Source organism: Coregonus lavaretus (assembly GCF_964263955.1).
Source record: "Coregonus lavaretus genome assembly, chromosome: 34".
Taxonomy (NCBI): domain Eukaryota; kingdom Metazoa; phylum Chordata; class Actinopteri; order Salmoniformes; family Salmonidae; genus Coregonus; species Coregonus lavaretus.
This window is the reverse complement of record NC_140021.1, coordinates 21,594,548-21,606,842: the sequence shown is the minus strand read 5'-3', so window position 1 is coordinate 21,606,842 and position 12,295 is coordinate 21,594,548. Positions and strand designations below refer to the sequence as shown.

Sequence of the window (12,295 nt, the reverse complement as noted above, 5' to 3'; positions counted from 1 at the left end):
TGGAGACTGGCTAGGCCACTCCAGGACCTTAATGTGCTTCTTCTTGAGCCACTCCTTTGTTGCCTTGGCTGTGTGTTTTGGGTCATTGTCATTCTGGAATACCCATCCACGACCCATTTTCAATGCCCTGTCTGAGGGAAGGAGGTTCTCACCCAAGATTTGACGATACATGGCCCCGTCCATCGTCCCTTTGATGCGGTGAAGTTGTCCTGTCCCCTTAGCAGAAAAACCCCCCCAAAGCATAATGTTTCCACCTTCATGTTTGACGGTGGGGATGGTGTTAGGTCATAGGCAGCATTCCTCCTCCTCCAAACACGGCGAGTTGAGTCGATGCCAAAGAGCTCGATTTTGGTCTCATCTGACCACAACACTTTCACCCAGTTCTCCTCTGAATCATTCAGATGTTCATTGGCAAACTTCAGACGGGCATGTATATGTGCTTTCTTGAGCAGGGGGACCTTGCGGGCGCTGCAGGATTTCAGTCCTTTACGGCGTAGTGTGTTACCAATTGTTTTCTTGGTGGCTATGGTCCCAGCTGCCTTGAGATAATTGACAAGATCCTCCCGTGTAGTTCTGGGCTGATTCCTCACCGTTCTCATGATCATTGCAACTCCACGAGGTGAGATCTTGCATGGAGCCCCAGGCCGAGGGAGATTGACAGTTCTTTTGTGTTTCTTCCATTTGCGAATAATCGCACCAACTGTTGTCACCTTCTCACCAAGCTGCTTGGCGATGGTCTTGTAGCCCATTCCAGCCTTGTGTAGGTCTACAATTTTGTCCCTGACATCCTTGGAGAGCTCTTTGGTCTTGGCCATGGTGGAGAGTTTGGAATCTGATTGATTGATTGGTTCTGTGGACAGGTGTCTTTTATACAGGTAACAAGCTGAGATTAGGAGCACTCCCTTTAAGAGTGTGCTCCTAATCTCAGCTCGTTACCTGTATAAAAGACACCTGGGAGCCAGAAATCTTTCTGATTGAGAGGGGGTCAAATACTTATTTCCCTCATTAAAATGCAAATCAATTTATAAAAATTTTGACATGCGTTGTTGTTGTTATTCTGTCTCTCACTGTTCAAATAAATCTACCATTAAAATTATAGACTGATCATTTCTTTGTCAGTGGGCAAACGTACAAAATCAGCAGGGGATCAAATACTTTTTTCCCTCACTGTATATAGGTTGAGAACTTTTGTGAAAAAGAGCACAGTTTGGGGGATATGGCATGTAGAGACAAACCGGATTGACATAATAATAATATAATAATATGCCATTTAGCAGACGCTTTTATCCTAAGCGACTTACAGTCATGTGTGCATACATTTTTTTACGTATGGGTGGTCCCGGGGATCGAACCCACTACCCTGGCGTTACAAGCGCCATGCTCTACCAATTGAGCTACAGAGGACCACAGCAGTTGAACATGGGTCAGTCGGTCCATCATGAAAATGATCGGAGAGGTTGAGGGTAGAGAAAGTTCAGGAGTAAAAATAAACAAAATATAATTATTGTAAAATAGACTGTGTCCATAAAATGTATATAGTATGTATAAGCTGGAAGTAGAGGCCTAAGCGTTGTTGTTCACTAGTTTACTCCAATTAGGGGAGGGGTGGTAGGGTTGGAAAGTAATAAAGGAAAATTAAAAAATAAAACATATATGTATGTATGTATGTATATGTGTGTGTGTGTGTATGTATATATATATATATATATATATATATATATATATATATATATATATATATATATATATATATATACAGTTGAAGTCGGAAGTTTACATACACTAGGTTGGAGTCATTAAAACTCGTTTTTCAATCACTCCACAAATTTCTTTTTAGGACATCTACTTTGTGCTTGACACAAGTAATTTTTTCAACAATTGTTTACAGACAGATTATTTCACTTATAATTCACTGTATCACAATTCCAGTGGGTCAGAAGTTTACATACACTAAATTGACTGTGCCTTTAAAAAGCTTGGAAAATTCCAGAAAATGATGTCATGGCTTTAGAAGCTTCTGATAGGCTAATTGACATAATTTGAGTCAATTGGAGGTGTACCTGTGGATGTATTTCAAGGCCTACCTTCAAACTCAGTGCCTCTTTCCTTGACATCATGGGAAAATCAAAAGAAATCAGCCAATACCTCAGATAAAAAAATTGTAGACCTCCACAAGTCTGGTTCATCCTTGGGAGCAATTTCCAAACGCCTGAAGGTACCACGTTCATCTGTACAAACAATAGTACGCAAGTATAAACACCATGGGACCACGCAGCCATCATACCGCTCAGGAAGGAGATGCATTCTGTCTCCTAGAGATGAACATACTTTGGTGCGAAAAGTGCAAATCAATCCCAAAACAACAACAAAGGACCTTGTGAAGATGCTGGAGGAAACAGGTACAAAAGTATCTATATCCACAGTAAAACGAGTCCTATATCGACATAACCTGAAAGGCCGCTCAGCAAGGAAGAAGCCACTGCTCCAAAACCGCCATAAAAAAGACAGACTACGGTTTGCAACTGCACATGGGGACAAAGATCGTACTTTTTGGAGAAATGTCCTCTGGTCTGATGAAACAAAAATATAACTGTTTGGCCGTAATGACCATCGTTATGTTTGGAGGAAAAAGGTGGGGGTGTTTTGCTGCAGGAGGGACTGGTGCACTTCACAAAATAGATGGCATCATGAGGAAGGAAAATTATGTGGATATATTGAAGCAACATCTCAAGACATCAGTCAGGAAGTTAAAGCTTGGTCGCAAATGGGTCTTCCAAATGGACAATGACCCCAAGCATACTTCCAAAGTTGTGGCAAAATGACTTAAGGACAACAAAGTTAAGGTATTGAAAACCCCTACAACTCATCCAGAATGCCGCAGCCCGTCTGGTGTTCAACCTTCCCAAGTTCTCTCACGTCACCCCGCTCCTCCGCCTACTCCACTGGCTTCTACAAGACCATGGTGCTTGCCTACGGAGCTGTGAGGGGAACGGCACCTCTGTACCTTCAGGCTCTGATCAGTCCCTACACCCAAACGAGGGCATTGCGTTCATCCACCTCTGGCCTGCTGGCCCCCCTACCTCTGCGGAAGCACAGTTCCAACTCAGCCCAGTCAAAACTGTTCGCTGCTCTGGCACCCCAATGGTGGAACAAGCTCCCTCACGACGCCAGGACAGCTGAGTCACTCACCACCTTTCGGAGACACTTGAAACCCCACCTCTTTAAGGAATACCTGGGATAGGATAAAGTAATCCTTCTACCCCCCCTTACCCCACCCCCCCCCCAAAAAAAAAAACATATTGTAAAGTGGTTATCCCACTGCCTATAAGGTGAATGCACCAATTTGTAAGTCGCTCTGGATAAGAGCATCTGCTAAATGACGTAAATGTAAATGTAATGTAAATGTATTGGAGTGGCCATCATAAAGCCCTGACCTCAATATATAGAACATTTGTGTGCAGACCTGAAAAAGAGTGTGCGAGCAAGGAGGCCTACAAACCTGACTCAGTTACACCAGCTCTGTCAGGAGGAATGGGCCAAAATTCACCCAACTTATTGTGGGAAGGTTGTGGAAGGCTACCCGAAACGTTTGACCCAAATTCAACAATTTAAAGGCAATGCTACCAAATACTAATTGAGTGTATGTAAACTTCTGACCCACTGGGAATGTGATGAAATAAATAAAAGCTGAAATAAATAATTCTCTCTACTATTATTCTGACATTTCACATTCTTAAAATAAAGTGGTGATCCTAACTGACCTAATACAGGGAATTTTTACTATGATTAAATGTCAGGAATTGTGAAAAACTGAGTTTAAATGTATTTGGCTAAGGTGTATGTAAACCTCCGACTTCAACTGTATCTATATATACAGCTGCGGAAAAAATTAAGAGACCACTGCAAAATTATCAGTTTCTTTGGTTTTACTATTTATATGTATGTGTTTGGGTAAAAATAACATTTTTGTTTTATTCTATAAACTATTGACAACATTTCTCCCAAATTCCAAATAAAAATATTGTCATTTAGAGCATTTATTTTGCAGAAAATGACAACTGGTCAAAATAACAAAAATGTTGTAGTGTTGTCAGACCTCAAATAATGCAAAGAAAATAAGTTCATGTTCATTTTTAAACAACACAATACTAATCTTTTAACTTAGGAAGAGTTCAGAAATCAATATTTGGTGGAATAACCCTGATTTTCAATCACAGCTTTCATGCGTCTTGGCATGCTCTCCACCAGTCTTTCACATTGATGTTGGGTGACTTTATGCCACTCCTGGCGCAAAAATTCAAGCAGCTCGGCTTTGTTTGATGGCTTGTGACCATCCATCTTCCTCTTGATCACATTCCAGAAGTTTTCAATGGGGTTCAGGTCTGGAGATTGGGCTGGCCATGACAGGGTCTTGATCTGGTGGTCCTCCATCCACACCTTGATTGACCTGGCTGTGTGGTATGGCGCATTGTCCTGCTGGAAAAACCAATCCTCACAGTTGGGGAACAATGTCAGAGCAAAAGGAAGCACGTTTTCTTCCAGGACAACCTTGTACGTGGCTTGATTCATGCGTCCTTCACAAAGACAAATCTGCCCGATTCCAGCCTTGCTGAAGCACCCCCAGATCATCACCGATCCTCCACCAAATTTCACAGTAGGTGCGAGACACTGTGGCATGTAGGCCTCGCCAGGTCTCTGTCTAACCATTAGACGACCAGGTGTTGGGCAAAGCTGAAAATTGGACTCATCAGAGAAGATAACCTTACTCCAGTCCTCTACGGTCCAATCCTTATGGTCTTTTGCAAACCTCAGCCTGGCTCTTCTTTGCTTCTCATTGATGAAGGGCTTTTTTCTAGCTTTGCATGACTTCAGCCCTGCCCCTAGGAGCCTGTTTCGAACCGTCCTCGCTGTGCACTTCACCCCAGCTGCCGTTTGCCATTCTTTTCGTAGGTCACTTGATGTCATCCTATGGTTGTTGAGTGACATTCGAATGAGTTGGCGGTCATCCCAGTCACTAGAGAGTCGTTTTCGCCCTCTGCCGGTCTGTAGCTTTGTTGTCCCCAATGTCTGCTGCTTGACCTTGTTCTTATGAACCGCCGTCTTTGAAATTTTAAGGATGGAAGCAACCTGACGCTCACTGTATCCCTCTGCCAGTAAAGCCAGAATTGAATCCTTCTTTTCCTCACTCAAAACTTTCATTTTCAACTCTTTTGGCATGGTCAATAGTTATTTTTTGATTAATATTACTTTTGAGGTACTATTAGCACTGTTTTTGCCATCCAGCTGGTCCTATTGCAAGATGATAGGGATGACCACAGCAGTGGTTTTTATACTTTTCCTCGTTAAATAAGATTTGGTTAATGTGATCACCTAATCAGTACCTAATTCAGTAGAATGAGGTGTGCCTTTGTTGGAATTCAACAGACACTGGAATGGAATGGCTGTCATACATGTAGAGATGCTGATTTAAGAAAAATGTGCAGTGGTCTCTTAATTTTTTCCACAGCTGTATATATATTTGCAGGAAGAAAACATATGGGGGATTGGAAGTGATACAGACAATTACATTGATGGAAGTTACAATGTATCTGCAATATTAAATCTACCCCCTAAAAAAAAAAAAAAAATGCCCCAGTCATTATTGCAGTCAGCAGGGGCTTTGCAGTGAATCAGTCAATTAGCGTTGTTCCCTCAATCAAGGAGGTAACCTGCCTTGCTGCTCATGTAATGAAGTGCATCATTAAATTGCCTGGGCACGGGCAACTTGCGATGCCTGGTTTATTTTCCCTTTACATAGTAGCCTATGGACGTAGGAGCCTGATTGCTTGCTTGCTGGAGAGGGTCAGGGCAAACTACTCTGCTGTGCCACTTGAGCCGGCTTCCTTTCCCCCTCCCTCAGTCTAGGCTAAATCACGCACACCGACCAGATAATGTGTTTTCTATTTTATTTCATCTTCGGGGAAAAGGGACAGCAGGATAACAGGGGCCTTACGTGTGTAGCTTCATAATGCTGCGGTTTTCAGGGTTCTAGGGTTCTGTCCAGGCCATGAAAGGGATCCTCACTAGTCCGCCGCAGCTGGTGACTTGAGAAGCGTTTCTTCTGTCGCTGGTGAGTCGCGGCATCATCAGTATTCCTGAGGAAAGGCTTCCTGTGCTGTGTGCTCACTGTGCTGTGTCGAGGCGGAGCGGGGGGTCAGCTCCTGGCCCTGGCTCTGGCCCGGCACACATTGCTCCTCCTCTGGCACCACATCTGAGGAGAGCAGAGAGAGACACACACCACCGTGTCTCGTCTTGCTCTCTGTGCTCTGAGCCCTGGCCTGTCAGAGCTAGAAGGTTCCATTCAACACTCCTCACTGTGCAGTGTGCACAGCCACGATACCTGCTGCGGTAGTGTCCCAGTGTCACTGCTTTGGTTGGAAATGCCTGCACTCCTGTCCCTCATTGAATAGGCCACTCACATTGAGGCTAGTGTGAATGTGGTTAACCGGGGCAGTTATTATTGTATTTATCTTTTATTTAACGAGGTGAGTCCCATTGAGATGCAAATCTCTTTTACAAGTGGAGCCCTTGGCCTGGCACAACTGCATACAACCCCCAAAGGGAGGGTGTTATGATTCATTACCTAGACGATAATGTCTACGTACAGAAAACTAAGAAACAAGCTATATTAAATCCTCAATGTCCTAGATGAAGATATAATGTTGTTGGAAATGTAAATGGAGCATGCTTTGTGATGATTTGCACTCAGCCATCTCTAATTATACGCTTTCCATAATCTTGGTTTACTATTTTCATATTACTGGAGACAGGCTGGCAGTGGCTGTGTATGCCACCTTGATATATACCTCCCTTTGGTGGCGATTATGTTGAGTTGTGATTTTAAAAGCGGCCCGATCTGCCAAGCTTCATTGAAGGCTGCGTATGTGCCCACTCTCTTCCGCTGTGGTTCCTCAGAGAGCTCACCAGCCCCTTGGCTTGGACGGCACAGCCCCATAAGTGGCTGAGAGTCCTGTGGTACCAGCTAGCCCACTGGTGCCATGCACTTAAACCAGTGTCTACGGTGCCAGCCTGGCCTGCATGGTCGGGGAAACACACTGACTCCTTCAGTTCCTCTGCACACTGATTCCGACACCATGTTTTGGTCCTGTGTTCTCAACAGTGTAACCTACATGGAGAGGTCATTAGATAAGCCTTCTGTTGAAGTAGTGTTCTCAACAGTGTAACCTACATGGAGAGGTCATTAGATAGGCCTTCTGTTGAAGTAGTGTTCTGAACAGTGTAACCTACATGAAGAGGTCATTAGATAGGCCTTCTGTTGAAGTAGTGTTCTGAACAGTGTAACCTACATGGAGAGGTCATTAGATAGGCCTTCTGTTGAAGTAGTGTTCTGAACAGTGTAACCTACATGGAGAGGTCATTAGATAGGCCTTCTGTTGAAGTAGTGTTCTGAACAGTGTAACCTACATGGATAGGTCATTAGATAGGCCTTCTGTTGAAGTAGTGTTCTGAACAGTGTAACCTACATGGAGAGGTCATTAGATAGGCCTTCTGTTGAAGTAGTGTTCTGAACAGTGTAACCTACATGGAGAGGTCATTAGATAGGCCTTCTGTTGATGTAGTGTTCTGAACAGTGTAACCTACATGGAGAGGTCATTAGATAGGCCTTCTGTTGAAGTAGTGTTCTGAACAGTGTAAGCCTACATGGAGGGGTAGAAAAGGGAGTCCAAATGACTCCTCATCCAAATGGATAGGCTGACATTAGCTAGGTCTGCTGTAGAAGTATTCGTTTCCCTTGACCCTTGTATTTCTTAGCAAGAAATCCCATCAATTTTGCCCTGTTGATTTCTGTAAATTGCTTTTTATAACAAACAGACTATATCTCACCTATTTGGCATGCTTGATGAGGAATAACTACTGGCACACCACACAGCCCATCCGTGTTGACAATGGCCCTATCCGTAGAATGGAAAGCAGGACAGAGCCACGGCTACTCAATTTACCTCCGATTGGGTTGACTGGCACTGATGGGGTTTTGATTGATGCTAAGGCTGATGAAAAGGCTTTTTCTTTTTCCTTAGCTTGTGTGTTTCTTTAGTTTTCTTTGCTCTGCTCAAATGCCCCTGCTTCCCTCCCTGCCCATTACACAGTCTCGCTGCGCCCCTTTATTTCACAGATTGAGAACACCAAGCTAATAAGAGGCTTTTTACTTTTAGGATTCAGGGGAAATGGTGCGCTCATTTGTCGGTGGATTGGAACTGATTGTTAATTTGCTGAAATCAACAAACAAAGAGGTACTGGCGAGCGTGTGCGCCGCCATAGCCAAAATAGCCAAAGACGAAGAGAATCTGGCAGTCATCACTGACCACGGGGTTGTACCGATGCTGGCCAAGCTGACAAACACAGTAAGTACACTCAATTAGCCTGTGTGTTTACTGGGAATCTTCAGTCCTGGTGTAAATGGACTATCTATGATACCATCATCTCAGTTGTGACTTAATAGTTCACTGTAGTATTTGAAACAAACTCTATTGAGTAGTGTTCATAGCCTAGACCCTGGTCAAAAGTAGTGCACTATATACGGAATAGGGTGCCATTTGAGACGCAGCCATAGATGTCTGTTGTCCTGTTCTCTTTGTTTTACAGACTGATGATAAGCTGCGTCGTCACCTGGCTGAGGCCATCGCCCGTTGCTGCATGTGGGGCAGTAACAGGGTGTTGTTTGGGGAGGCGGGGGCCGTGGCCCCCCTCGTCCGTTACCTGAAGTCCAAGGACTCCTCGGTCCACCAGGCCACAGCTCAGGCCCTGTTCCAGCTCTCCAAGAACCCCAACAACTGCATCACCATGCACGACAACGGAGTGGTCAAGGTATGTTTTTGGCCCCTGATGTTTTCAATCACTTCTTAGCTCACAACCACTTGTCCTTTCCATACCTAGTGTTCAAGGTATGTTAATTAATATCTTTGCTCATGATCATTCCCTTTAAAAATATTATAATAATAAAATGTGAACAAATCACATAAAAAATGTCATAAGTAAAAAATATATATAGTCAGACACGTGTGACGTTTCACATTAATATTTGACATACCATGGAGCCTCCTCGTAGCCTGCAGGCCTGTGATTGGTCTGTGTTAGCACGTGGTCGACAAATGTAGTAGTCAGAATGGATCACTATTTAATTAAATATCTCAATTTGTAGCGAACTTTAAAAGAATTCACTGTGGGGATTGAACTTGATCATCATAAACAAATTTTAGAGGCCAAATCGTCCATCCAATTTTTGGGGGTTTGGCCATTCTGGCGATCCTAATTTACATAGGCTTTCTATGGCAGACCAGGGCTTTTGACACTGCTAGGTTGCTACGCAGTAGCCGACCAGCAGAGCTTGTGACTTCACCGTCCAGACCAGACACTGGGGGCCTGTAGTAAAGCCATTAGCTGCTCCTCTCTGTCTGTCACTTGCTCCGTGCACACAGCTCGCGCTGCAAGTCTTTGAGTATCCATAACAACGGCTCCGGTTGGGCTGCTCTGCTCAATGAAGAGACATGAGAGAGCAGTTGGCTGTTAGCTATTTTTCGTCACTCTAAACTCAACATAATTCAAGGAACATTGTTAATAATCTCTCCTGTCTTATATTTGACGAGGTTGGAAGCACTTCTCACCATGTTATAATCTTATTCAGATATAATTGTACTGCGCAGCAGAGCACGCACAAATGGCTCAGCTTCAAAATGTTAGTGATCAATTTAGTGATAACCGAGCCCTGCAAGTACCCTAGTTATTGATGAAAAAACAGGCCCTACCCGGCCCTAACTCAATGTATATTGTCAGGGCCGTAGGGCTTGTGTCGGGTAGCAGAGCTCTAATTTGCTTTCCCAACATTTCACATGTGATATTATAAATTTCACGTGTGCTTTTGCAACTGGGGGGATTAGGACCCAGGTCTCCCGCGAGAGAAACCAACGTCATGACCATTCGACCAACACTAATTTTAAAGTCGCAGTCGACTCATGTCCGGTACAGTTTCACATGTGCATTTCCACATTTCAATATCAACTAGTGCTTTCAAACGTGTCTTCGCTGACATTTTCAACCTCTCCCTGACCCCGTCCATAATACCTACATGTTTCAAGCAGACCACCATAGTCCCTGTGCCCAAGAACGCCAAGGTAACCTGTCTAAATGACTATCGCCCCGTAGCACTCACATCTGTAGCCATGAAATGCTTTGAAAGGCTGGTCATGGCTCACATCAACACCATTATCCCAAACACCCTGGACACGCTCCAATTCACATACCGCCCCAACAGATCCACAGATGACGCAATCTCTATTGCACTCCACACTGCCCACTCCCACCTGGACAAGAGGTACACCAACTGTATGTGAGATTGCTGTTCATTAACTACAGCTCAGCATTCAACACCATAGTCCCCTCTAAGCTCATCACTAAATTGGGACTGAACACCTCCCTCTGCAACTGGATGCTGGACTTCCTGACGGTCCGCCCCCAGGTGGGGAGGGTACAACACTGCCACACTGACCCTCAACACGGGGGCCCCTCAGCGGTGTGTGCTTAGTCCCCTCCTGTACTCCATGTTCACCCACAACTGCTTGGCCGCTCACGACTCCAACACCATCATTACGTTTGCTGACGACGATGATGAAACAGCCTATAGGGAGGAAGTCAGAGTCCTGGCAGTGTGGTGCCAGGACAACAACCTCAGCAAGACAAAGGAGCTGATCGTGGACTACAGGAAACGGCGGGCTAAGCACGCCCCCATTCACATTGACGGGGCTGTAGGGGAGCGGGTCGAGAGTTTCAAGTTCCTCGGTGTCCACATCACTAAGGATCTATAATGGTCCACACACACCAACACAGTCGTGAAGAGGGCACAACAACGCCTCTTCCCCCTCAGGAGGCTGAACAAATTTGGCATAGGCCCTCAGATCCTCAAACGTTATATAGGTGCACCATTGAGAGCATCTTGACTGGGTGCATCACCGCTTGGTATGGCAACTGCTTGGGATCCGACCGCAAGCTACTACAGAGAGTAGTGTGTACGGCCCTGTACATCACTGGGACCTAGCTCCCTGCCATCCAGGACCTCTATACCAGGCAGTGTCAGAGGAAGGCCCTAAAAATTGTCTTAGACTCCAGTCACCCAAGTCATAGACGGTTCTCTATGCTACCGCACGGCAAGCGGTACCGATGCACCAAGTCTGGAACCAACAGGACCCTGAACAGCTTCTACCCCAGGGTTCTTCAATTCCGGTCCTGGAGGGCCGAAACACCTCTGTTTTTCATCCTGTCCTTCTAATCAGGGGCTAATTCAGACCTGGGACACCAGGTGAGTGCAATTAACTACCAGGTAGAAATAAAAAACAGAAGTGTTTCGGCCCTCCAGGACCGGAATTGAAGAACCCTGTTCTACCCCCAAGCCATAAGACTGCTAAATAGTTAGTTAAATAGTTAAAAAACTTGCAGGGCACTAAATATTTTGACTCATCACATACAGTTGGAGTCGGAAGTTTACATACACTTTAGCCAAATACATTTAAACTCAGTTTTTCACAATTCCTGACATTTAATCCTAGTAAAAATTCCCTGTATTAGGTCAGTTAGGATCACCACTTTATTTTAAGAATGTGAAATGTCAGAATAATAGTAGAGAGAATGATTTATTTCAGCTTTTATTTCTTTAATCACATTCCCAGTGGGTCAGAAGTTTACATACACTCAATTAGTATTTGGTAGCATTGCCTTTAAATTGTTTAACTTGGGTCAAACGTTTCGGGTAGCCTTCCACAAGCTTCCCACAATAAGTTGGGTGAATTTTGGCCCATTCCTCCTGACGGAGTCAGGTTTGTAGGCCTCCTTGCTCACACACGCTTTTTCAGTTCTGCCCAAAATTTTCTATAGGACTGAGGTCAGGGCTTTGTGATGGCCACTCCAATACCTTGACTTTGTTGTCCTTAAGCCATTTTGCCACAACTTTGGAAGTATGCTTGAGGTCATTTTCCATTTGGATGACCCATTTGCGACCAAGCTTTAACTTCCTGACTGATGTCTTGAGATGTTGCTTCAATATATCCACATAATCTTCCTTCCTCATAATGCCATCTATTTTGTGAAGTGCACCAGTCCCTCCTGCAGCAAAGCACCCCCACAGCATGATGCTGCCACCCCCGTGCTTCACGGTTGGGATGGTGTTCCTCGGCTTGCAAGGTATCCCCCTTTCCTCCAAACATAACGATGGTCATTATGGCCAAACATTTATATTTTTGTTTCATCA

At 44.5% G+C, this 12,295-nt stretch overlaps 1 protein-coding gene across 1 annotated transcript in view; it reads left to right on the top strand.

Annotated features, from left to right (window-relative positions):
* The window catches only part of odad2 (outer dynein arm docking complex subunit 2), a gene marked incomplete at both ends in the record, with an annotated part of 91,988 nt that overhangs the window by 67,222 nt on the left and 12,471 nt on the right, over positions 1–12,295 (top strand). Inside the window, 2 exons of the mRNA XM_084152270.1 lie at positions 8,214–8,402; positions 8,644–8,865. Of these exons, the coding sequence (XP_084008396.1) occupies positions 8,214–8,402; positions 8,644–8,865 (411 nt within the window). The remainder of the gene's footprint in view (positions 1–8,213; positions 8,403–8,643; positions 8,866–12,295) is intronic.